This window comes from Arvicola amphibius, chromosome 5 (genome assembly GCF_903992535.2).
Source record: "Arvicola amphibius chromosome 5, mArvAmp1.2, whole genome shotgun sequence".
Taxonomy (NCBI): Eukaryota; Metazoa; Chordata; class Mammalia; order Rodentia; family Cricetidae; genus Arvicola; species Arvicola amphibius.
The window spans coordinates 54,094,111-54,120,597 of NC_052051.1; the positions used below are offsets into that span (position 1 = coordinate 54,094,111).

Below are 26,487 nucleotides of genomic sequence, written 5' to 3' on the forward strand. Positions count from 1 at the left end.
TCCAGGCCAGCATCAGCTACTAAATGAAACCCTGCTAGAAGAATAACAAGAAGAGAGAAGAGGTGGCCAATTCTTTATTAAAAACAAAACAACAACAACAAAAATTAGTAGAAAGTGGAGAGGTTGGGAGATAAAATTCACAAATTTTCTCAGAAAATAAAATTATATACTTGCTCTTCTAGATAATATGTGCAAAAGAAGCTAAACACTGCTCCTAAAGCAGAGTCAAGCCTTGTTACCCTACCCCAAGGACAGGATGCTCAGCGGCAGTACTTGTGTAGCATGCAGAAGCCCTGTGCTCAATCCCCAGCACCATAATAACAAATAACAGTGATGATGAAGAGAACCGTGTGATCAATATGTTATCCAGGCATGGTGAGGTGGGCAAGTAATCCCAAAGAATACAAAAACCTGGGCAACTTAGTAAGACCCTGCTTCAGAATAAAAGGCGGAAAGGGGGCTGGAAGTCTATTTCACTAGTGCAGCGCTTCCTTCCCTAGCATGTGTGAGGCCCTAAGTTCAACTCCCAGCACCGCAAAAAGGAAACTAAATGCCGTATCTTAGTTTGTCTCTAAACAAAGAAAAATGTATCTTAGTCAAGCATAGCATTGCTTAAACATCTTAACTGCTGTCGTTTCTATTCCTTATATTCAAGCAAAAATCAGCTTTAATTTAAAATCCAGTAGTCTGAGCCAGGCGGTGGTGGCGCACGCCTTTAATCCCAGCACTCGGGAGGCAGAGGCAGGCAGATCTCTGAGTTCGAGGCCAGCCTGGTCTACAAGAGCTAGTTCCAGGACAGGCTCTAGAAACTACAGGGAAACCCTGTCTCTTGAAAAATAAATAAATAAATAAATAAATAAATAAATAAATAAATAAATAAAATAAAATCCAGTAGTCTGAGTTTAAAAACATAATCTAATTCAGCAGTTCTCAAAGTACAGTCCCAGACCAAGAGATCAGTTCCTCGGGCAGCTGGGCGGGGATGGCCCACGCCCTTAATCCCTATACCCTGGAGGCACAGCAGGAATTCAAGGACACTCAGGTCAAAAGACTAAATTCCAAAACAGACAGGACACAGAGAAACCCAGTCTCGGAAACTACAGAAACAACCAAGCAAGGTGGCACAACACTTAAGATACCTTAAACCCAGCCCATGGGAGGAAGAGATCAATCAGTGTGATCAACACACCAAGTTCCAGGGCAGACTTTGTTACATAGTAAAACCCATCACAAGAAATAATTAATCAATTATGTTTAATTTCCAATCAAACATGGTGGCACATACCTATTAAGCCAGCACTTTTACAAGGCAAAAGCAAAGAGATTGTAAATTGGAGGCTAACCTGGGCTATGTAACAAGATCCTGTCTCAAAGATTAAAAATTAAACTGGGCACGGGCGGTCTGTCTTTAATCCCAGCCCTCGGGAGGCAGAGGAAGACAGACCTATTTTAAGTTTGAGCCAGCCTGGTCTACAGAGCTAGTTCTAGGTCAGGCAAGGCTACACAGAGAAATCCTGTTTTGAAAAACAAAATAATAATGATAATAAAAAAATTCTAAGCTAAAACTAAACTCAATGAAATTTACACTAAATTAAAAGGCTTGCAAGATAGCTCATCAGGTAAGGGTGCCTGCCATCATGCCTGAGAACCTTCTTTTGACTCCTATAACCTCCACTCTCATGTTAGGGCACATACATGCACACTCACGTGCAGACAGCACACAAGCACGTGCGTACATGAAACATGTTTTTGAATTTACATTAGCTAATGAAACAGATTTTGCTAGAAATCCTCCCCACCTCACCTTCCAGACATTCTCATTTCAAAGTGAGAAGATTACTAGAACTAACACACTCTTACCAGGCCTGCTTCTTCGTCGCTGCTTGCCATGCTCACACTGAGAGCCACTGGCTCTGCCGTGCTCTTGGGTTCCAGCTTTGTACTCTCAGTACCGGCATCTGAGGGTGGTTTCAGCAGAAGGGGTTCTGCCTTGGAAGATACAGTCTTCATCTTCGAAGTTAAAACTTCACTACAAGTTTTCTTCCGGCCCGTCTTCTTAGGAGACACTGCATTGTTAGAATTATTTTCAAACGGGGATCTGGACAACTTAAATAGTGCTAGCTTGGTGTTGCTGAGCGAAAATGGAGAAAGATAAACCTTAGCTGTTTTCCCTAAAGTTGTAGTGTGCACTGGTCTCAAAGAAGTATAATCACTATTCCCATTTTCTTTATATTCATTCACCTATTGGGGCAATAAAGGAGAAGAGCATTAGAAATCCGGATCCTATGTTCTTCCTTACAAGACACTAAACAAATCCTAAATCTAATCCCTACTTCATAGTGACAACATGATTCAAACTCATGGTACATTAGGAAATTTTTCCCCTCTCCAAAATCTAGATACTTAACTCTCTAACCTGAATGGAATTACTAAAGGCACATTTCTTAACAGTAAGTCTGTAACTGAGGTAATTATGCCAAAGGTCAGATTCAAGTTAGCAGTAATTGCTTGAAGCTGACAGTAACTGCTGCAAAGCAAAGGCTGGGGAGCCACGGGAAAGGGACCTAAGACACATCCTACGATTTTGGAGCTGTTTTTGTTGGTGGTGGTGGGAGTGAGGGGGTCTCACCACCAAGCTCTGGCTGACCTAGAACTCACTATGTGGACCAGGCTGGCCTCAAACTCAGAGTTCCACCTGCCTCTGCCTTCCGAGTTATGGGGTTAAAGGCTAACCAACCGAAATTTATGAAGTTGGTAGGAAACTTTCCTCAACACTTAACGAATTAATTTTCTCATTTAAGAAAAAAAAAAAAAAGGAAGGAATTACGGCTTTTCCTTTGCACCAGGTTCCAGTGTCTAGCAGACCCCTCTCAGGCCGAATCACGTCTTACCTGCACCTGGGAACACTGTTTGGAAGCAGCCTTTTCCTCAACTTCAACGTCGGACCCAGACATCTTTCAGCCCCTGAGCAGCTGGGCTCTACCCACAAGAACCTAGGCGGGATTGGGAGGGGCCTCTAGTGACGTAGTGACTAGCGGCCCTAGGAAGCGGGCAGGATTCCCTGAGCCGTAAAGCCTTTAGGCGCATTTTTTGTTTTGTACCTTCAATCACTTACCGCTCCACGGCTAACAACAAACTCTAAGGATTCTTCTGTCTCCACCCCCTAAAAGCTGGAGCTTTCCGAGGGTGCTGCCGGGGGGCGTGACAAACGCTCTAACCCAGAGAGCCACCTCCCTGGCCTCCCAATCCTCAGCTTCCTGAATTGGGATCCAGGATCCCAATCAACACTTAATTGGGTTCTGTAATATTGAGGCTAGCAGGTCCCGAGATCTTGCTTTGAAAAATACTGGCTCATTAGCTTAGAAAAACACCATACCGCTGCTTTGCAGCCCGACCCCGAAAAAGATCCATATCCTCAAATGCCATAAGGATTGGAAAACAAATGAACATAAAATTCAATAAACAGCCTGAGAAAAATGACAGCCGGTAAAGTGCTTGCATTAGGACCTGAGTTTGATCCCCAGCATCCAAACTAAAAAGCTGGGGATACAATCGCAGCATATGAAGGTGAGACATACAGAGTTTTGAGGCTCCATGGCTAACCAGACTAACCTAAACAGACCCCCAGGTCCAAAAAACACTGTCAGAAAAAACTGGGGCCAGAGAGATGACTCAACAGGTAAGGATACTTGCCACACAAGCTAGTGGTTTTATTTTGATTCCCAGACCCCTAAGTACGATTTCTCATTGCTGTCCTGATCTTCTGTGCACTAACACACAAATAATAACAAAAATAAGAATTTTCTTAAAGGTAGACAGCTCCTAAGGAAAGTCACTGGCCTCCATGTGCGTGCATGCACACAAATGCACCCTTCCTTCAACCAGCGAGCTGTGCACACCACACTCAATGTCAACATTCAGCCTGGACTCCGCCCACCTCTGCCCCTTGCAATACCACTACCGGAAAAGCACATGTAACTGCTACTGTTAGTTCGTAATAAGGGGAGCAGCGAAGCATGATGCCCCATGCCTGTCATCCCAAATGTGGGATGTGGAGGCAGGTGGATCAGGAATTCAAAGTCATCATCAGTTTTATAGGCAGTTTAAGTAGCATGAGCTACATGAACCCCTGTCTCAAAATAAGGGGGGGATAAAAAAAGTAAGCATTTGTGTTGTTTCTAATAGCTGATGACGCTGATTTAAATTGCATGTGACTATCTGCTCACCTGTTTTAACTAAAGAAAACCTACATATGGTCAGTGTGACTCAGAACTGCTGTCATGGAGAAGATAGCAAGTAGGAACCCAATCAATCTGGGCTACAGAGAAGGACTCTGGGGGCAATGTCCTAGAGGACTTTAAAGACAAAACAGAGGCTGGGAATGTAACTCGGTAGAATGTAACTGGGAATGTAACAACTTGGTAGAGACTAGACTGGACAGAGTCCTTGAAGTCTCTCGCCAGCACCACATAAAACCAGGCATGGCGACCCACACCTGTAATCTCAGCTCTGGGCAGGTGAAGGAAGGAGGACCAGAACTTCAACGTCATTCTCCATTGCTCTGGGAATTAGATGCCTCCTGGGGATACATACATAAGACTGCCCCAAGTCTTAAAAAAAAAAAAGCTAAAAGCCTCAGAATATGGGCATTACAACATAAGATTTCCATACACTCTGTCATAAAGTCAGGACCTTATTAATTAAGCCTTTTCCTCATGTTCTCTTGGATTGCCATGAACCAAAACAATGATCAATTCCCTTCTCCATGCTAAGGCTCACTCCCAGCAAGTGCTCTACTGCTGAACTGCACCACCAGCTCAGAAACATACATTTCTGAGCTAATAAATTCATAATATAAAATCTCTATATCTGGGGAGCTGGAAAGATGGCTCAGTGGTTAAGAGCATTGCCTGCTCTTCCAAAGGTCCTGAGTTCAATTCCCGGCAACCACATGGTGGCTCACAACCATCTGTATGGTGCCCTCTTCTGGCCTGCAGACATATACACAGACAGAATATTGTATACACAATAAATAAATAAATATTTTTTTAAAAAAATTTCTATATCTGGTGAAGTGACACACCTCTGTGCAGAAGCCTAGCTACTCAGGAATTGAGGGTGAAAAACACAAAAACCAACTTGGAGGCAAAAACAAAAACAAACAACAACAACAGAAAAAAAAACCCTGCCTGAGCAACGCAAAACACAGTCTCAAAACTAAAGAATGAAGATTTGTCTCTCGAACACCCCCAAAAAAGGATAAAGATTTGTCTACGTTAGCCCTCACTACTTAAAGTTTGCCAATTTCCTGTCTTCCCCCAGCAATTGTAAAAAACAAGTGAAATAAATTGATAATTATATTAGTAGTACCTTCAAGGTGTGTATTCCTCTATAATACAGTACTCCCAGAATTTTCACTTTGTAGAACTAGGCTCAATCTCTCAGAAATCCACCTGCCTCGGCCTCCGGAGAGCTAGAATTAAAAGCGTGTGCTCCAGTCAACAGATGGATAATGGATTTCTTTCCTTTTCTTTTCTTTTTTTCTTTTTCCTTTCTTTTCTTTCTTTCTTTCTTTCTTTCTTTCTTTCTTTCTTTTTTTTTTTTTTTTTAAGGCAGGGTCTCATTCTGATGCCCAGGCTCCAAAACGCGGCAATCCTGAGTCAGCTTCCCAGATGCTAGGATGACAGGCATGACCAACCTATCCGGCTCAAACTTTTTACCCTTCTGAGCTTTCAACAATATGTACAAACAGCCCCTCACTATCTGCTCAGTTTCTTCAAAACATAACTAATGAAACATTTAATCCGAACCTTACTGAGCCTTACCAAAACACCAAAGAAGCAACTGCCCGCCAGAAGGAGCTTCCAAATCCTGAGAGGCTGAAGGCGGGAAAGTTGCCTACGGAAACGCGCGAATTATCAGTCCAGCCCCTTTAAGCAGTCCGTGCTCAGCGGTCCTCCAAAATCCCACAATCCTCTGCTTATAAATTTCCGGTTCCTCTAGCTCTGCCGGAAGTTGTTTCTGTCAGTCGCGCAGCAGTGTCTAGCGGAGCTAGGTGGGAAGCGGTGTGGTGGTCTTTGGGCTTGGCTGTTGGGATTTTATCAAGTTTTGGGAGTCTCCACCGCAGCCGTCACCATGTCGGTCCCAAGCGCACTCATGAAGCAACCGCCTATTCAGTCTACGGCTGGGGCCGTCCCAGTTCGCAATGAGAAAGGTACTGGCTCCCCCCCCTCCGTCTGATCTTACCTTTCAGCCTCAGTATGCCTCAAACCTGCCTTAGGGAGGCCGCATCAGCCCTGCTGACCCTGAAGACTTAGCCTTTAGTTTCTTCCTCCGTCCCACCCAGATTCGCACCCCATCAGGGATCCGCTCGACTTAGTGAGATCCTCTCAGAGTATGAAAAGTAAAGGAGGCTAGAGAGGTGGCTCGGCGGTTCAGAACACATACTGCCTTTCCAGAGGACCCGAGTTCAGTTGCCAGCACCCATATCAGGCGACTCAGCAACCACTTGTAGCCCCAAATCCAGGAAGATCTAGCATCTCTGACCTCTGCCGGCACCTGCACGTAGCTACACACAGCATCGTTAAAAGTAATAGAAGTAGGGCTACAGAGATGGCTCAGCCGCTAAAGGCCAGACTCACAACCAAAACAATAACAAAAACATAAGAAAAAAAGTGAGCTGAGGTCTTTGTGTGTGTGTGTGTGTGTGTGTGATATCCAAAGCTACTTTTGATTTGCCCAGTTTGATTATAAGGGCTTCCTCGTGTTTTGAAATAATTTGATTTGGTTTTATTCTCTTTTCTAGTCACTGAAATTGTTTGTTTATTTTTATGTGTATGAATGTTTTTCGTGTGTGTGAGTATGCCTCCATGTGGGGTCAGTACCCAGAGAGACCAGAAGAGAGCGTGGGAGCCTCTGGAACTGGAGTATCAGCAGCAGGTATTCTTAGGTGCTGAACCATCTCTTCAGCTCCAGCTTGTTTATGCTTTAGAAGAGATCATCTGGTTCAACATAAGAGCTAGAGGAAAAGAAAGTAGAAATTGAGAAGATTAGAATTTTTTTTTTTTTTTTTTTTTTTTGGCTAGGCGGTGGTGGCACATGCCTTAATCCCAGCACTTGGGAGGCAGGGCAGGTGGATCTCTGTGAATTTGAGGACAGCCAGGCTACAAATGTAGCTGTCCTGGAACTAGCTCTTGCAAACCAGGCTGGCCTTAAACTCACAGAGATGTGCCTGCCTCTGCCTTCCAAGTCCTGGGATTAAAGGTGTGTGCCATCGCTCGCCTAGAGTATTAGATTATGTTGTAAAGGATATACATAGCCTCTCAGGGGGAGGGACTACGGAGATAGCTTTGCTTACAGTGCCTGAGTTCAGACCCCGAGCATCCACACAAAATGGATATACCCCCTTATAGGAAGAAGAGAAGAGAGGGGGAATATTTGAGGCTTGGTGGCCAGCTAATGTCGCTGAAACAGCAAACATCAATTCAGTGAGAGACTGTCTCAAATAAATAAATAAAGGCCGAGTTTGAGATCGCACACCTTTAAGCACAGCACTTAGTAGGCAGAGGCAGACAGATCTCTAAGATTGAGGCCAGCCTGGTCTAACTTACCCAGTTCCACATCAGCCAGGTCTACATAGGGAAACCCCATCTCTGAAAAAAAAAAGTGTCTGGACTGGAGGGATGGCTCCGTTGTTTTTAGAGAGGACTGTGAGCCTCGGTCATCCATAGCTATTATTCCAGGAAATCTGAAGCCCTCTTATGATTTCCTCAAGCACCAAGCATGTTTGTGGCATGCATTCATACATGTTGTCTAAACAGTCATATACATAAATAAATCTTTTGAGTTTTGATTTAAAAATAAGGTGGAAAATGATCAAGGCACCTGAATCAACTTCTAGCCCGTCTGCACACTTGTGCACACACCACTCAGAAACACACAGAGATCTCAGAGAGATCTTTAAAAAGGAAAAATGTCTGAGTGAGCTGGGCAGTGGTGGCGCAGGCCTTTAAATCTCTGAGTTCAAAGCCAGCCTGCTCTACAGAGTGAGTTCCAGGTTAGTCAGGGCTCCATAGAGAAACCCTTTCTCCCCAACTCTCCACCCTCTTCCACCCCACCCCCACTCCTAAAAAAAGTGTTTTATGCTTCCACTTAAATTATTCTTGCTAATATTCTGAGCACTGTTACTAAGAATTTGTTTAATAAGGGTGCATTTGCTACTTTTCTATTGCTGTGATAAAATACCATGATCAAGGCAATTTATAAAAAAGTTTATTTGGGTTTCTGATTTTAGAGGATTAGAGTCCATGGAGGCAGAGCAAGGCATGGCAGCAGAAACGGGGAGCTGTGGGCTCCTGTCTTAAACTGTAAGCATGAAGCAGCGAGAGCGAGAGACAAGTACACAGGCACTGCAGTAGGAATGGTGCATGACTTTAAAACCTCAGTTTACCCCTAGTGGCATACTTCCTCTAGCAAGGCTGCATCTCTAAATATACTCTTTTTAAAAAAAAAAATATTTATTTATTTATTTATTTATTTATTTATTATGTATATAATATTCTGTCTGTGTGTATGCCTGCAGGCCAGAAGAGGGCACCAGACCTCATTACAGATGGTTGTCAGCCACCATGTGGTTGCTGGGAATTGAACTCAGGACCTTTGGAAGAGCAGGCAATGCTCTTAACCTCTGAGCCACCTCTCCAGCCCCTCCTAAATATACTCTTAACAGCACCACCAACTGGGACCCAAGTTGAGCCCCCCCCCCCCCCCCCCCCCCCCCCCCCGGGAACATTCCCATTCAAATCATGATGACAAAGCCTGGATTTGGGGGGAGGGGGAGGGGTCTGCAGTTTCACTGCAGTCTTCTTCTTCATCGTCCCCAAGGTGCCTCTTGATGTCTCGGTGTTGGTGTTCATAAAGTGCCTTCTCCTGCCATAGTCTTTATAGGAAAGCACTGATAGATGAATGTGTAGTTGGATAATGGCTGCCATATCCTCTTTAGACTCTGGTCCATCAGGAACTCAAGGCTCTGTCTGCATAGGCTAAGAATTGAAGGGAATTGGGAAAGAGGTTACTGAAACATTAATTATCTCTCTTGCCCAGGTGAGATTTCAATGGAAAAAGTAAAGGTAAAACGTTATGTGTCCGGAAAGAGGCCAGATTATGCCCCTATGGAGTCCTCAGATGAAGAGGATGAAGAATTTCAGTTCATTAAGAAAGCTAAGGAACAAGAGGCAGAGCCTGAGGAACAGGAAGAGGATTCGTCCAGTGACCCCCGACTTCGGCGTTTACAGAACCGCATCAGTGAAGATGTAGAAGAGAGGTAATAAGTAGAGTTGTGGTTCTTGAACTCTGACCTCTCATGGAGATGATAACTAATATGTGTCCTACTGTGTGCCATACACACTGTCCCAATAGGTTCCACTTGCTGATTCTTACAAGAGTGGTTCCTATACCTATATTAAAGGTGAGGAACTAAGGCAGCAAAGAGTTAGGGAAGTGACATGACCAAAGCCAGGAAGTAGCAGCTTCAGAAAACAGCTCTGTATGTCTAGGCCTAATGACTCTAATTAGCTTCTAAAGATATGTCTTAAAATTTGAGAAACTGATCTTTTTTTTTTTTTTTTTTTTTTTTTTTTTTTGTCTGTTTTCTTTTTGGTTTTTCAAAACAGGGATTTTCTGTGTAGCCCTGATCATCCTGGAACTCATTCTATAGACCAGGCTTGATGGAGGACTTTTATTGGTTAATAAAGAAACTGCTTGGCCCAATAGGTCAAAACATAGGTGGGTGGAGTAGACAGAACAGGATGCTGGGAGTGAGGCAGACGCTTCAGGCAGTCGCCATAGTTGGTTATGCTTCTCCTCTCCAAGATAGACAGGCTCTCCTGGTAAGCGACCACCTCATGGTGCTACACACATTACTAAATATGAGTTAAAGGAAGATGTGAAAATTAACCAATAAGAGGCTGAAACTAATGGGCCAGGCAGTGTTTAAAAGAATACAGTTCCATGTAATTATTTTGGGGCATAAACTAGCCAGGCGGCTGGAAACAGGGCGGCGGGAACACAGCCCACCGCTCCATCTACACAGGCTGGCCCCGAACTCGGTGATATGCCTGCTTCTACCTCCCAAATCCTGGGATTAAAGGCGTGTGACACCACCAGCCCAACATATAGTTTTTTCTTGTATTGTAGCCCAGAATGACCTAGGGTGGCAATGATTGTCCTGTCTGGCTTCTCAGTACTATCATTACAGGTGTGAGCCACACAGCTTGCTCTTCTGCTTGTTCTAAAGACCAATAAGTAAAAATGACAAGTAGGAGGAAAGATAGGTTGTGTTAGGAGATTCACGTCGGAAAGAGAAACTCCCAGTTAGAAGTCAGAGCAGGCAAACTATCCTGAACTTTCACAACTCGTAGTGTTTCGATTTGGGGGCCTGGCAGGGTGTCCCAGTATATAAAATTGTCATGTACCCCTGACAACCTGACTTCCATCATCCCTAGAATTTGTCCTTTGATTTCCACAAACATGCTGTGGCACATGCATGTCTGCATTCATTCTTATCCTCTGTCTGTCTCTATCTGTATCTCTTATCTCTGGCACACCATAAACACTCACAATAATATGAATGAAATTTAAAGTATATAAATAAAAAAATTTCACAGATGGCATGGATCAAAACAGTTCCAATTATTTATTTACTTATTTGTTTTGGTATTTACTTTTTGAGTTTTTGAGAATCTTATGTAGCCCAGGCTGGCCTTGAACTCAACATGTCCTGAGCTCCTTAACCTCCTGCCTTCACTTTCCAGAGTGCTGGAAATGCCTAGCCGTTTATTTTATTAATTAGATAGATCCAAGTAACTTAAGTATTTGTGTCCTAACAACTAAACCACTTGAACATTGTATGCCTAAAAAAGAAAATGTTCTATTTCACCCTTACAAAACCAGTTACTTACACTGGTAACTCACTAGAAACTGTTGGATACTGCCAACTTCTCAGACCTTTCCTATCAATTTTCATGTTTAATTGTCTTTTATCACAGCAGCCACCAAATCCTGGTCTCACGAAAATACTATGCTGCTGAGGGCAATGTAATAAACCTAATAAACTGAGCTACTTGAACCATTAAAAAGATCCCTAATGGGGCTGGAGAGATGGCTCAGAGGTTAAGAGCATTGCCTGCTCTTCCAAAGGTCCTGAGTTCAATTCCCAACAACCACATGGTGGCTCACAACCATCTATAATGGAGTCTGGTGCCCTCTTCTGGCCTGCAGGCATACACACAGACAGAATATTGTATACATAATAAATAAATAAATATTTTTTTAAAAAAAGATCCCTAATGTGCCCCAGTACCATGCCTAAACTAATGTTTTAGGGGTTTGGAGAGATGGCTCAGAGGTTGAGAACACTGGCTGCTCTTCTAGAGGTCCTAAGTTTGGTTCCCAGAAACCACATGGTGATTCACAGCCAACCATGGTGGGATCTGATGATCTGATGTCCTCTTCTGGTGCGCAGGTGTACATGCAGATAGAGCTCTCATACATAAATAAATACTAAAAAGAAAAACACACACAAAAAGAAAAAACCAACTTAACTATGTACTCTGATACTCTGTTTTAATCTTTTAGGTTGTATGTATAATTTTTAATTTTTTTAAATTAAAATATAATTATATCATTTCCCTCTTTCCTCTCTCTAACTCTCCCCTTACTATCTCAAATTATTGGCCTCTTTTTCTTTCTTTGTTGTTATTGTTGTTGTTTTTCTCTGTGTGGCCCTGACTGTACTGGAATTACCTTTGTAAACTAGGCTGATCTCGATACTGCTACCTCGAGATATTGCTACCTCTACTTCCCGTGTGCTAGGATTAAAGGCATGCACCCACCTGCCAGCCGGCCTCTTTTTCTTAAGTTATTGATTCACATACACACGCCTGCCTAAATACATAAACACAACTTGCTCAGTCTGTATGGTGTTACTTGTGTGTGTATGATTTCAGGGCTGGCCATTGGTATGGTATGGTAAAGGACAAGTACTTTCACAGCAGACTTCCTCTTCCTCTGGCTCTGGAAATGTTTCTGTCCCCTCTTCTCCGATATTCCCCAAGCCTCAGGTGCAGGAGTTATGGTGTAGAAATTATTTTTTTTTAAATATTTATTTATTTATTATGTATACAATACTCTATCTTGTGTGTATGTCTGCAGGCCAGAAGAGGGAACCAGACCCCATTACAGATGGTTGTGAGCCACCATGTGGTTACTGGGAATTGAACTCAGGACCTCTGGAAGAGCAGGCAATGCTCTTAACCTCTGAGCCATCTCTCCAGCCCTGGTGTAGAAATTATTAATTGGAACTGGGTACCACATGATCATTTCGTTCTTTGAATTTTGATTGGTTGTAGTTTTCTGTAATGGTTTTCTTCTGTTTCAAAGATTTCTTTGATGAGGGGTGAGAGCTATAGGAATAAGTATAAATATTTAGACTACAGTTAGGAATGAAGCTGGTTTAGTAAAGTAGCAGTTCCAGGCACTCCTCCCTGATCTCAGTAGCTATGGATAGTTGGCCAAGTTTTCAGTACTAGACATGGTTTCCCTCTTGCTGAACAAGTCTTAAGTCCAATTAGAGAGCTCTTGGTCACCACTAACATAGGTGTGTCATTATTACACCCATAAGGTTATCATGCTATACTGGTAGTTACTGTAGTTCATAGGATGCAAAGCTGGGTAGGGCTCTTGATTGCCTCCCTCACTTGAGAACTTGCATGGTGTCTTCTGGTACCATGCAAACTACTCCTTGAGGAGGGGGCTTTAAGATCAGGTACAACTTGGATTCTCCAGATCCTGTCTCCAAAGTACATGGTGCCTTAGACAGTAGTCAATTGCCTTCAACCTCTGGGACTCTACCAAGAGCAACAGTGGTAGCCTGTAATGTTTTGGGAGTTCTTTGGACTCCCCTGATCAACAATTTGAAAGAGAGGCTTGTCATACCTGGTCTAGGGATTTTTATTAGATGGTCTGTGGCTCTTGAGGAGGTCAATATTGCCAACTGAGGCAGGAAATTTTTATTTAAATTACATATGTATGTGTGTACACATATACTTATATGTGTCATATCTAACTTTAGGTAGACAGACAGTATGATTCCTTATAACTTTTTCAGACATTCTACTGTTAACTGTTTTAGTTTCTGGAATCTGAACTTTAGTTTTTCCACGTTAAGACTTCAATATTAGGCAGGTGGATCTCTCTGAGTTTAAGACCAGCCTGGTATACAGAATGAGTTCAAGGTCAGCTAGGACTAAAGAGTAAAAATATTGGAGAGGGGAAAAGAGAGAAAGAAGTGGGGAGAAAGAGAAGAAAGAAAGCAAATGTAATTTCAGGACATTGCAACCAAGCAAATGTGGTTGGTGTTCAGATAGATAGATAGATAGATAGATAGATAGATAGATAGATAGATAGATAGATAGATAGATAGATGATAGATAGAGATAGATGGATGAGAGAGAGAGAGAATGATATTGATATTAATAGTACACTTGGAAACTCTGCTTTTCAGATTGGCTCGACACCGGAAAATAGTAGAACCTGAAGTGGTAGGAGAAAGTGACTCAGAAGTAGAAGGAGATGCCTGGCGCATAGAACGAGAAGATAGCAGTGAAGAAGAGGAGGAAGAAATTGATGATGAGGTAAGAGGGAAGAACGTGGATGTTCCCCCAGGGTACAATGAAAAATTGAGACCAGTACTCATTTTTGAGGCTATACAGGCATAAGATTTGCTACTCTTAGCTGAACTTTGGTTGTGATTCCTATTTGTTGGACTAAATCATGCTGGCTTTTGCTTCCTCGTGTCAGTGTTTCTTGAACCTATTGAAGATAAAATCAAAGCTATGCTAGGGACTCAGCAGTAGGACTTGGACTTAGTGTAAACAAAGCCCTGAGTTCAGTCCTTAGCACCAACCAAACAGATTTGGAGCACAAGCCGTTTGAATAACTGGCTAAGATAAATGCCTTCATAGGAAATAGAGCGGCGCCGTGGCATGATGCGTCAGCGAGCACAGGAGAGGAAAAATGAAGAGATGGAAGTCATGGAATTGGAAGATGAAGGACACTCCGGGGAGGAGTCGGAGTCAGAGTCTGAGTATGAGGAGTACACGGACAGTGAAGACGAGATGGAGCCTCGACTTAAGCCTGTCTTCATCCGAAAGTAAGTGTGCGCCAGACCTGCTCAGCCAGGCCTGGATTCCCAGCTACTCAGCAGGCTGAGGTAGGAGGATTGCTAGATCAAGACAAGCCTGGACAATTAAGAAAACTCTCTAATTCTCAAAAAGGAGACTAACAATATCAGTCAGTGATAAATGTTTGCTTAGTAAGCACAAGGGCCTAAGTTCAATCCCCAGCAGAGGAGAGGGGGAAAATAGTCAAACTAGGACAGAATCCACATGGTTAAGTTCTAAGTCTGATAGTAAAAGACTCAATATCCCACATTTTCCTGCAGTGTAAATCTTCTTCCAAATGCCCTGGTCCTGTAGCAGAGGTGCTGAGAAGTAGCCAGATGTTAGCAGATCTGCCTAAAAGTGTTGTTTTTATTATTCTACTTTAATAAAGACTCAGGAGCCAGATGCTGGGATGAAAACCTGCTAACTCAGAGAGGCAGAAAAGGCACCCAGCTGACCTTCCTCCTCTGTTTTTTTCTATCCCATCTGAAACAAAAACTCCTCCAACTGGATGTTTCTCCTTTCTATTTCCTGTATCTATCTCCCCCTCCCCCTCCCCCTCCCCCTCTCCCTCTCCATGTCCCAACTTCTCCTCGCTCTATGGTTACTTCCAGTCAGCTAGTTGCTTGCTCTGACTCTTGACGTATGGTTGACTTTATTTAAATAACATGATCTCCCAGTTCACAGTTCATATATCCCACAACATAACGGTGATCTGGGTATTGTCCTTTGCTGCGCAGTTTAAGATGGCCAAAATTCACTATGAGGCCTAGACTGGTTTCAGACTTGTGATCCTCTTGCCTCAGCATCCTAAGTGCTGGGCTTACAAATATGCCTTACTAATCAATTTTTTTTAAGATTTATTTATTTATTATGTATAGAGTGTTCTGTCTGTATGTATGCTTGCTGACCAGAAGAGGGCACCAGATCTCATTACAGATGGCTGTGAGCCACCACCATGTGGTTGCTAGGAATTGAACTCAGGACCTCTGGAAGAGCAGTCATCTGAGCCATCTCTCCAGCCCCACTAATCAATTTTTGTTGAGGCTGTTTTTGTTTTGTTTTATCTGAGTGATACTAGAGATAAAACCCATGTATATGCTAGGAAAATGCCTTAACACATTACCAGAGAAAGTCATGTTTTAAACACAAAATTAAGCTTACAAAACAAGTTTCTCTTTCTTTCTTAATGCCTAGGAATCCTACTGTTTATAGTCAACCCAGCAGAATCCTTGTTAAATAGTCAGTTATCAATGATTAAGGGAATTTTGGTGCTGCAAAGTCCTGAGATGAAGCCAGCCATTGTGACACATACCTGCAATCCACATACTTGAGAAGTGGTAGATAGAAGTACTGTCTCAGACATCCAGTGTTCAAGGCCGTCCTGACTACTAACAGAGTCCAAGGCCTACATTGGTGAGTGAGAAGATGACTCAGTGAAACTCCTATGTGAGGCTCGTGTGGGTTACCTGAGACCCTGCCTCAAAACAGCAAAAAGGCCTAGAATGAACTGTTGACACAGCCCTGTAGTCCCAGCTGTTGAGGCAGAGAGAAAAGGATACAAGTTCAAGGCCAGAATAGACACTACAGTACCTTCTTGTGTCAAAAATAAAAAGAGTGGGACTAGCCAGATGGTTCAGTGGGTAAGGTACTTGATACCAAGCCTGATGAATAAGTTTAATCTCTAGTTTCCATTTGGTGAAGAAGAAAACCAATTCCCAGAAGTTGTCTTCTGACCTTAACCATTATGTACATATATCATACACTCATATACATAATACACTCAAAATAATAATATGGAGAGATGGCTCAGAGTTTAATAGCTCTTGCTGCTCTTCCAGAAGACCTGGGTTCAATGCCCAATAGCCATACAGTGGCTCGTGTGATTCCAGCTTCATGGGATTCGATGCCCTCTTCTGGCCTCCATGGGTACCAGGCATGTATTCAGTATACAGACATACAGACATACATGTAGACAAGACATCCAATCACATGAAACTTGAAATGTTTTTTTTGGGGGGGTGTTGGTAGGGTTGAGACAGGGTTTTTCTGTGTAGCCCTGGCTGTCCTGGAACTCAGCTACATAGACCAGGCTGGCCTCAAAGATTTTTTTTTTGTAATAATAATAAAATAAAAGAGCAGAGGATATAGCTAAGTAGTAGAGCATTTGCCTTATGGGCCAAATCCAGGGTTCAAATCCCATTACCAGGAGAGGAGAAATTGGTCATGCTGTATTTAGGGATAGAAAAAACAGCAAATAGCTCAGTAAGTAGACAACTTACTTAGCTAGGCATTGTGGTAATTGTTTTTAATCCTAACATTCTGGGAGGCTGAGGCTGGAGGATTGCCATGAGTTTGAAGCTAACCAGTGCTTCATAAACTTCTTGTCAAACAAACAAGATGCTTCGAAAGATGGCTTAGTGGTTATAATCACTAGAGTTGTCTTCCAGAGCACCCAGGCTCAATTCCCAGCACCCACATGGGAACTAATAGCCATCTGTAACTGCAGTTCTGGGGCGTCCAGTGCTCCTCTCCTAGCCTTTGTAGGCATTAAAGGAACATGGTGGTACCACATCTTTAATGCCTGCACTCGGGGGGCAGAAGCAGGTGGGTCTCTGAGTTCTGGACCTCCCTGGTCTACACAGGGAGTTTCAGCCCTGTGAAGGCTATGTAGTGAGGCCCTGTCTCAAAAAAGTAAAATAAAAATGAAAAAATTGAAGAAAAGTTTTAAAAGACCAGAAATACAACATGTCTCGCACACAGAGTCTTGGTACTGAGGGAGGAAATAGAGCTGAAATGCACCTGGGTTGGGCTTTGGCTTGAACTAAATCTGAAGGGCACAGTTCCGCACTAAGGACTTGGGGTAATGAACAGGACCTCTGTGATGCAGGAAGGACCGAGTGACAGTTCAAGAACGAGAAGCTGAAGCGTTGAAACAGAAGGAACTGGAACAGGAAGCAAAACGCATGGCTGAGGAGCGCCGCAAGTACACACTAAAGGTGCTGGGAGGGTCCTGGATTGAATGCGAGCCTCTGTGTACAGCGAGATGGACTCGAGTAGCTAAATTGTTTTCCTTACCCAGATTGTAGAAGAAGAGACCAAGAAAGAGCTGGAGGAGAACAAGCGGTCTCTCGCTGCCCTGGATGCACTCAATACCGACGACGAAAATGATGAGGAGGAATATGAGGCATGGAAAGTCCGAGAGCTCAAAAGAATCAAGAGGGACAGAGAAGACCGAGAAGCGTGAGTATTGGGAAGGTCACTGATGCCTCTAATGGCACTAGTTTATCTGCAAACAGCTAAGATCCTTTAGTTTCCTATTAAACACAAATATTACTAATTTCTCACGTTGTGACTCAGAATTGAGTTGCTTGAAACAACGGTACTGTGTTTTTCAGCGGTGGAGGTTGACCGAGCAGTTCCTCTAGTAGTGCTCACTTGAGCTGGAGGACTGCCTGGGCCAGAGCGTCCAGAAGCCCTTCTCCGGTGTGGCTAGATGCTTCATTTCCCTCAGTCTTGCTTTGCTCACACTTTACCTCCAGGCATGGTGGAAGCTGGCAGTGTCTCCTAAGTTCCAGAGCTCCTGTGTCACTTCTGTGCTATTTTTATTATTCAGATGGAGCCACAGGGCAGTCCAAGAAAAAGGGGCAGAAAAGCATATCCTACCCCTACGAGGGCAGAGTGGCAAGCACCATGGAAAGCAAGTTCTTTCTGAACTACTAACCCACAAAGCAAAGCCACCACTACATAACTGTCTTTATTTTGTAGTTTCCGGTGTTCTCATAATGGGCCTTTTTTTTTTTTTTTTTCCTTTGAGGCAGAATCCTTGGCTGACCTAGAACTCGCTATGTAATCCAGGTTGCCTCAAATTCTTAGAGATCCACCGGCCTCTGCCTCCTGAGTATTAGACTTAAAGGTGTGTGCCGCCATGCCAGGCTTGAGTTTTTTTTTTTTTTAAGATTTATTTATTTGTGTATTTTATGTACATGAATGTGCTGTTTCATGTATACCAGAAGAAGGCATCAGACCTGTTACAGATGGTTGCGAACTACCGTGTGGTTGCTGGAAATTCAACTTAGGACCTTCACTGTTCTCTTAACTGCTGGCTGAGCCATCTTCCAGCCTGAGACTTTTTTTAATTATGTGTATATATGTGTGAATGTATGGATATGTATCTGTGTGAGTGTTGGTGCCTGTAGAATCCAGACCAGGGGATGAGTATCACGTTCCTTGTAGCTGGTGTTGAGTCTTTATTTGACATATTTCTGTTTTTTAAGAGAGTGTTCTATGTGACCTTGAGCTTCTGCTCCTCTGCCTTTGCCTCCTGAGAGCTAGTTAGCATGTGTCCCCACGCCCAGTTTATATGGTGCTAGAGACAGGAATCAGGCTTCATGTACCCTAGGTAAGGATTGTACCACGGAGTCACATCCCAAACCCTTGTATTAAGACTTTAATGTTAAAATTATATGTACACATAATATTTTTCTGAGAAAAAGGATATTATCTCCCTTTTTCCCCAGAATAAGGATTAAAATCCACTGTACTTAATATTGGTAATCCTTAATTTGTGATGTGATGTATGAATTACAGTATGCTTATGAAGGATTATAAGCAAAATCTTGCCAGTTATTTTGTTTGGGTCTTTGTTTGTTTTTATTATTATTATTATTATTATTATTATTATTATTATTCTAAGTATTGCCATGTAACCATGGTTTTGTTTTGTTTTGTTTTTTATTGAGCTCTACAGCTCCCCTCCCTGCCTCTCCCCTCCCTCCTTCAGCCCTCCCCCAAGGTCCCCATGCTCCCAAATTACTCAGGAGATCTTGTCTTTTTCTACTTCCCATGTAGATTAGATCTATGTAAGTCTCTCTTAGTGTCCTCACTGTTATCTAAGTTCTCTGGGACTGTGGTTTGTAGGGTGGTTTTCTTTGCTTTATGTTTTAAAAACACCTATGAGTGAGTACATGTGATAATTGTCTTTCTGTCTGGGTCACCTCATTCAAAATGATGTTTTCTAGCTCCATCCATTTTCCTGCAGAATTCAAGATGTCGTTATTTTTTTCTGCTGTGTAGTACTCCATTGTGTAAATTTGCCAGTTATTTTGAATTCAAATTTTGTTTTAAAAGCTAAGGTATTTGAGGGCAGACAGAATTAGTGTTGTAAAATCAAGCAGTAACAATATATCTGAACCTCAGAAAGACTAGAATCAATTTTGGGACATTTATAGTCCTGTTCTGGCAAACACAATAATGAAGACCAACTCATGTTTTTGTTCATTGTACTCCTGATCTTGACTTCTAAAAGCAGTGACCAGAACTAAAGATGTAACTGGGTTTGGCAGCTTGAGCCTGTCCATAATACTAGCAGTGAGGAGAAGAGGCGTGAGGCTGAGAGTCCCAGGCCGGCTGTGTAGCAGACCTGCTGTGCATGAATCAGTGTGCGAGTGAGCAAATGAAACAGGAAAAGACAAATAGTGCCTGAGAGAAGACGGGCCGTTATTTTCAGCTGTTTGGGCTTCTGAATTCAGAAAAATACTAATACTTTTCTTCTCTGGATAGACTTGAAAAGGAGAAAGCAGAAATTGAACGCATGCGAAACCTGACTGAGGAAGAAAGGCGGGCTGAACTTCGGGCAAATGGCAAAGTCATTACCAACAAAGCTGTTAAGGGCAAATACAAGTTTTTGCAAAAGTATTATCACCGGGGTGCCTTCTTCATGGTAAGTGAAAGGGATTCAGAAAACTGGGCAGTAGTAATAGCTTACAGACATGTCCAACCTTTTAACATTGTGACATTACATTGTCATCCGCACAATTGCACAATTAAACCAAGGCATTAAGTAATTCAGAAAGAAGTGTCATTGAGATACTTAGGATAGGCTGGGGCAGTTGTGGCATACACCTTTACTCCCAGCACTTAGGATGCCCTAGGCAGGCAGATCAGTGAGTTTGAGACCAACCTGGACTACAGTGTGAGTCCTAGGGCTACACAGAGAGCCCCTGTCTTGGAGGTGGGGATGATACTTAAAATAGTAGATTCACAGTTTTGTGCTAGGCTACATTTGTAACTGTCTTGGGGCAGAGTCAGTCAATGAGGTTGGACATACACTCAAAACACTTTTAGTTCTTTTCCCCAAGAATGAAAACATTAACAAAATCCATTAACAAAAGGGAGCAGCAAGAATCATCAACTAATTTGTTTTAAACTTAGCTCTCAGGAAGTGATGATGAATGACATTAAAGAAATGAAGCTATGGATCTATATACTCCACTAATTAGGTTCTCAAACCCTGTAGAAGTTATTTCATAGTCAGGAGGCAGAGACAGGCGGATCTCTGTGAATTCCAGGCCAGCCTGGTCTACAGGGCGAGTTCCAGTACAGCCAAGGCTGTTACACAAAGAAACCCTGTCTCGAAAACCAGGAGTTGCATTTTAGAAACATTGTGGTGGCTTCTATAATGCAAGGCCTAGAGAGATGGTTCGGTGATTAGAACAATGGCTGCTCTTGCAGAGGAGCCACATTTGATTCCTATCACCCACATGGCTCTTCTCAACTCAACTGAAACTCCAATTCCAGGGGCGTCCCACACCTCCTTCTGAGCTCAACGGGTACCAGGCACATACATGGTACATGGACATAAATGCACGTACCCATACACATAAAATAATTTTTTAAGAAAAAAAAAAAGAGGGGCTAGAGAGTTGGCTCAGTGGTTAAGAGCACTGGCTGCAGTTGCAGTTCCAAAGGACCTGGGTACAGTTCCCAGCACCCACATGGCTCACAATTGTCTATAACTCCACGTCCAGGGAATCGATAATCTTACATGCATGCAGGCAAAGCACCAATCACATGAAATAAAAATAAATATTAATAATAACTATAGAAAGATCCTCCAACCCAGGTAAATAGTTCATAGGCTGTAGTAAATGGATGTACAGGAGGTATTCAAATTTTTAATCTAGATCATTGAGAGAATGATGTTCCTACATATAAAAAAGTAAAATCAGGAAAGGAATCTGCCTTGGGAACATTAGGAATGATTTTCACCCACTATGTTTCAGGTTCTAACACAGTGTCCAAGTAAAGGTGCACATGTAAAAGGATTGGAGATGTAGGGGCTTCAGAACTGAACCTGCATGAAATGTGCAGTGAATGCCGGATCAGAACAGGCTTGTAGGGAACATAACAGTATCAGAAACACTGTCTCCCCACCTTTCTGAAAGAAAGGCTCACTACCCTCTTGTTCCTTTGTTGTATTTAATAAATTTGTGGTTTGCATATGTGGAAAGTAAAAACCACAATCTGATAAGGTTCTTTTCCACAGGATGAGGATGAAGAGGTCTACAAGAGGGATTTCAGTGCACCTACTCTTGAGGACCATTTCAACAAAACCATTCTTCCAAAAGTCATGCAGGTATGGGGATTCTCAGTAACGAAAACAGACTGGGAGCTGAGCATGGGGTGTTTGTTTGGTGTCATAATCATCCACCCTTCTTTCAGGTCAAGAATTTTGGACGGTCTGGTCGTACCAAGTACACCCACCTTGTGGATCAAGATACCACTTCCTTTGACTCTGCATGGGGCCAAGAGAGTGCCCAGAACACAAAGTTCTTTAAACAGAAGGCAGCTGGGGTACGTGATGTATTTGAGCGCCCATCTGCCAAGAAGAGGAAAACCACCTAAGCTTCAACTACTTACTCCAGCTGTGGGACGGGGGATCTGGTCCTCGTTTTCTTTAACCATTTCTCACATAGTTCTTGTACAGAGCCTTCTGGACTCTTGCCGTGACTTGTGTCTGAAGGTGCTTTGTAAGGGGTTTGGACTCAAACAGAGAAACCCACAGAAAAGCACCAACCAGGGAGGATTGGAGGCTTCCCACTTAAAACTGTTTCTACCATGGCTTCCCATATTGACTTGGGACTGTTCTGGGTTTATTTTTCCAGCACCTTAGCCTGGATCAGATATGTGGGCCTATGAGTGGATGGTACATTACTTCTTCCCTTGGGTCAGCAGTAGGATATCAGGAACTCTAAGCTCAGTCCAACCTGTTTTTGCATTTGGGGTGTTGAATCTACTTTTCTAAGTAAACATACTTTTTGATCTGTGTGTGAGTGCGTGTGTGTGTGCGTGTGTGTGTGTGTGAGAGAGAGAGAGAGAGAGAGAGAGAGAGAGAGAGAGAGAGAGAGAGCGCCACACACCAGAAATATTTTTACCATAATAGTGGAAACAAAATATACAATGTGACAACTCTTATGTCACTAAAAAGAGGCTGAGTATGGTCACACATGCCTTTAATCCCAGCATTCAATGGAGAGACCCACATAGATCTCTTCAAGGCCAGCCAGAGCTACATAGTGAAACCCTGTCTCAAAAAGAAAAAATCTAGTATCTAAAATAAAGGATAGCTAGGTATGATGGCAAACACCTGTAATCCCAGCACTTGGGAAGTAGAAACAGGAGAATCAAGAGTTCGGTCATCCAAGCAGGGCATGATGGTGCACCCCTTTAATCCCAGCACTCTGAAGGCAGGGGCTGGTAAATCTCTTGAGTTCAAGGCCAGCCTGGTCTATAGAGTGAGTTATAGGACAGCCAGAGCTACACACACACACACACACACACACACACATATATATATATGATATATGATATGACTCCTTTAGTCAAGTTCCTACTAATCTTTCTTATCCAGCTCGTGTGTAAGGTGAAGGAGAGCCAGTGCCCACAGCTGTTAATCCTAGAGTTAAGTCCGTTTGCCCATGTAATATTTACTGTGTAACCACCATACACAGAATGAAATTTCATCAGCTGAATGACTTTCCTTGATTACATAACAATGAGAAGAGGGGTGAAGAGGTGGCTCAGTGATTAAGGGCACTTGGTATTCTTCCAGAACACCAGTGTTCTGTTTGCAGCACCCATATCAGGCAGTTCAAAAACTGCCTGTAACCCTGGCTCCAGGGAGATCTGAAGCCTCTAGCCTTTGAGGGCACATGCACTCATTTGCAGATAAACACGTAATTAAAAACAAAGTCATTCTTTAATAAAAAAAAAAAAAAAAGCTGGGCCAGGTGGTACTCAACAGTAGTCTTAACTACTTGAGAAGCTGAGAGAGGATCACCTGACCCCAAGTTCAGGACAAGTCTGAAATACAATGAAATTCTATCTAAAAAATAACCCTCAAGTTAAAGGTGTGGTTCACTAGTAGAGTACATGCGCTAGGATAGTTAAGGGCCCCAGATTTTTAATCTCAGCACAACCAAAAAAGTATCTTTTCCTGTCCTTAAAATAACCCCTACAAGACCCATTCGTAGGCTACTAACAAACTGCTTATATCCTGCATAAAAGGTATTAAGAAATATAAAAGTTAAAAAAAAAAAAAAAAAAAGAAATATAAAAGTGAGCACTGAGCCACATGATGGCATACAAAACACACAGAAGCAGAAAGGTCTCAAGTTGCAGCCCGGCTTAAGCCACATTTCACAATCCCATAGCAAAAAAACCAAAAAGGTATGTGTGTGTACATGTATGCATATATAGACATATAGTATGTGTATGTGCGTATGTTAGCATGTTTATGCATGTGTGTATATGTATGTAGTTGCTTATATACTTAATGGAGTGTGTACACATTTGGGTATGTAGACCTAAGGTCATTACTGCAGTGCTGATACTGTATCAGTCACTCTCTACCTTTGTTTTGGAACATGGTCTTAGAGAGTCTGAAGTTCCTAATTAGACTAGGCTGACTGGCCAGTGAGTTTTGGGAATCTGCCTGTCTTAGCACAATCTCCAATATTGGAGTTAAAGGATCATGCCACCACTTGTGGCTTCTGTTGGTGTTTTTTGTTTTTTTTTTTTAATTTGATCTTTCAAAACAGGGTCTCTGAGTAGTCTCAGCTGTTCTGGAACTTTCTCTGTAGACCAGCTGGCCTCGAACTAGAGATCTGCCTGCTCCTGCCTCCAAATCTTGGGATTAAACTTGTGTGGCACCACCACCAGGCCACTCCTGGGTTTTGGGGAGAGGTACTGGGGATCCAAACTCAGAATCCTTGTCGGTTTTCGGGTTTTGTTTTTTTTTGAGACAGGGTTTCTCTGTGTAGCTTTGGCTGTCCTAGAACTCACTCTGTAGACCAGCCTGGCCTCAAACTCAAGAGATCTGAGTGCTAGGATTAAAGGCGTGCACCATCATTGCCTGGCTTCCTTGTGCTTTTGAGGCAGGTACTTAGCAAGCCCTCTCTCCAGCCCTGACCCATCATTTCTATGATCTATATTCCCATCTCTAGACCCTAAATTTTTACTCAAGTAGCCTATGGATGGGGTTGGTAACTCAGGAGACTCCAGGAGGCACTAATCCTAGACTGAAGAGCAGACTGAAAATGGCTGAAATCACAGCCCCAAGTGTGTTAGTGAAGCGATCGGAGTTTAAAATAGGCTGAGCTACACAGGAAGAACATATCTGATTAAAACAAAAATAAAATTCACAAGCTATCCTAGAGCACATGTAACTGAATCTTTTGCAGAGCACCTAAATGTCCTTTATATTGCCAAGAGCTAGTCAGATGAATGAGACTAACATACCACCGAAAATCTTATTTAGGGCTGGTGAAAGGCTTTGTGGAAAAGGGCAAGTGAGTTTGATTACCACGTGGTAGAAGTAGAGTTGTCATCTGATGTCAAGCACTATGGCAAGAAAGTGCCCAGACACATACACACACAAAATAAGTGTAACAAAAATAGAGCCTGTATTTGAACATTATGTACTTCTTTATACTGATTGTTCATATACTTTCATGAAGGTTCAACATAGAAACTGACAACAAAATAGAATATATAATGCATTTGATCAGAGACAAAACTGAAAAAAAAAACAGCATAACAAAACACTTTATTTCTGTAATCAGTCCAGAAAGTCTGAAAATGCACATTATCAGTTGGTTAAGGCAATAAGAGCCTCCACAACGTTGCCCATGTGTTCCCGCAAGCTCCTTTCTGCTGCTGCTCGAGAGATCTCCATCTCTGTCATCTGCAAGAAAAGGGTAAATCATGTCACCGTAGCCGCCTCTCAGGCATAAATGTGTCAACTCCACTTGTTGGGAACCCAAATTAGGTAGAACTTCACTTGCATATCCACTAAGGCATTGTTACTCACTATTAACTCCAGATCTTCCTTCTTGATCGTGACCTTCGCCAGTTCCTTTTCCCTGTGAATATATATGTGTACATCCACATCTGTCTTCATTCTCTATCTCTGCCATAAACTCCCACAAAGAACACTCCCAGCTACACACTGCAAATGGGTGGAACAGGGTTGACTGAAAACATCAAGTAAACGTACCCACCCCTCCCCCTGGAGGTTTTCCTTCCCCTAAAAACTCGCTAACAACAAAGTAGGAAACCCTAGATCTACAGGAATTAATTAAAAACTTTTTTTTTCCTGGAGAATGAGGACCCATAGGGCTGGCAGTGTGCTTTAAACTTACCGCTCCTGTTTTGCCTTTTGCTCCCTGGACCGTCTGTCTCCAATGACGGACATAGCCTGTAGGAAACACGAGTCTAGTCACCTACGACTGTGCTACCCAAAATTTCCTATCTAAAACGCAATACCAAAAATAAAAACTACGTGTTTCCTCAAGTATTCACAATGACGAGTGTTCTCGAGACCAAAGGACTATGCTTCCGTGCACTTGAGGTTCACTTAGGCCCTCTCTCCACAAAATTCTTAAGCAAACCGCAGGCTAGGTGAGTGTCGTCGCTTATCCCCACCCTACTGCCTATTCTCACTATCGCGATCTGCAGCCCCGGAGCCGCAGCTAGGCAGCAAACGGGGCGGCTTCAACTATCCCATTCTCAACCCTCTCATACAAGCTCCCGGTCAGCCTCACCGTCTCCAGATTCGAACTCTGGATCTCCTTCTCCTCCGCATAGTCAGTGACCCGCTCCAAGTCAGCAGCACCACTATCGTGCTTCCGTGGCTTCTCGGGAGGCCGCTCAGGGCCGCTGGTCTCGGTCTCTAACTCCAGCTCCACATCTCCCTCGGTCGCCATTTCGATCTCACCGCGCCGCCGCATAGGCTGCCGCTTCACGACTTCCGGCAAACCTCAGCTTCCGCCCAGATATGGGGCGGGGCTGGCTCTGGACCACACCTTTGTGCCTGTCTTGAGAAGCTTTGGCTAGGAGGGCGGTTCGCTTTTGACCTCCCCGGCTTGTGTTTTCTGCAGTCTCCTTCGACTAATCTGTTCACTACCCACACCATCCAAATGCACAA

General features: G+C 43.0%; 3 protein-coding genes across 10 annotated transcripts in view; 1 reads left to right on the plus strand and 2 right to left on the minus strand.

The window, feature by feature from the left end:
• The window catches only part of Wdr76 (WD repeat domain 76), a 31,983-nt gene extending 25,920 nt beyond the window's left edge, over positions 1-6,063 (minus strand). The window contains exons 1-5 of one of the 8 annotated variants that reach the window (XM_038331173.1): positions 5,826-6,062; positions 5,371-5,473; positions 2,892-2,993; positions 1,925-2,241; positions 1,861-1,894 (exon numbers count right to left, since the gene is read on the minus strand). In XM_038331173.1, the coding sequence (XP_038187101.1) occupies positions 1,861-1,894; positions 1,925-2,241; positions 2,892-2,954 (414 nt within the window). In that variant the 5' untranslated portion in view covers positions 2,955-2,993; positions 5,371-5,473; positions 5,826-6,062. Of the gene's footprint in view, positions 1-1,860; positions 2,242-2,891; positions 2,994-5,370; positions 5,474-5,825 lie in introns of all 8 variants that reach the window. The other 7 variants (XM_038331170.1, XM_038331176.1, XM_038331171.1 and 4 more) reach the window with 7 other exon arrangements.
• Positions 6,015-22,328, plus strand: Mfap1 (microfibril associated protein 1). The gene is made up of 9 exons (XM_038331179.2): positions 6,015-6,214; positions 9,103-9,322; positions 13,562-13,691; positions 14,022-14,209; positions 17,110-17,218; positions 17,302-17,462; positions 19,782-19,941; positions 21,547-21,636; positions 21,723-22,328. The coding sequence occupies exons 1-9, from the start codon at positions 6,136-6,138 to the stop codon at positions 21,903-21,905; spliced, it is 1,320 nt and encodes a 439-aa protein (XP_038187107.1). The 5' UTR covers positions 6,015-6,135; the 3' UTR covers positions 21,906-22,328.
• Positions 22,329-25,082: 2,754 nt separating this feature from the next.
• On the minus strand, positions 25,083-26,444 carry Hypk (huntingtin interacting protein K). Its single transcript, XM_038330771.1, has 4 exons — positions 26,105-26,444; positions 25,703-25,758; positions 25,372-25,423; positions 25,083-25,245 (listed from the first exon to the last, which is right to left on the minus strand). The coding sequence occupies exons 1-4, from the start codon at positions 26,288-26,290 to the stop codon at positions 25,150-25,152; spliced, it is 390 nt and encodes a 129-aa protein (XP_038186699.1). The 5' UTR covers positions 26,291-26,444; the 3' UTR covers positions 25,083-25,149.
• Positions 26,445-26,487: the final 43 nt, after the last annotated feature.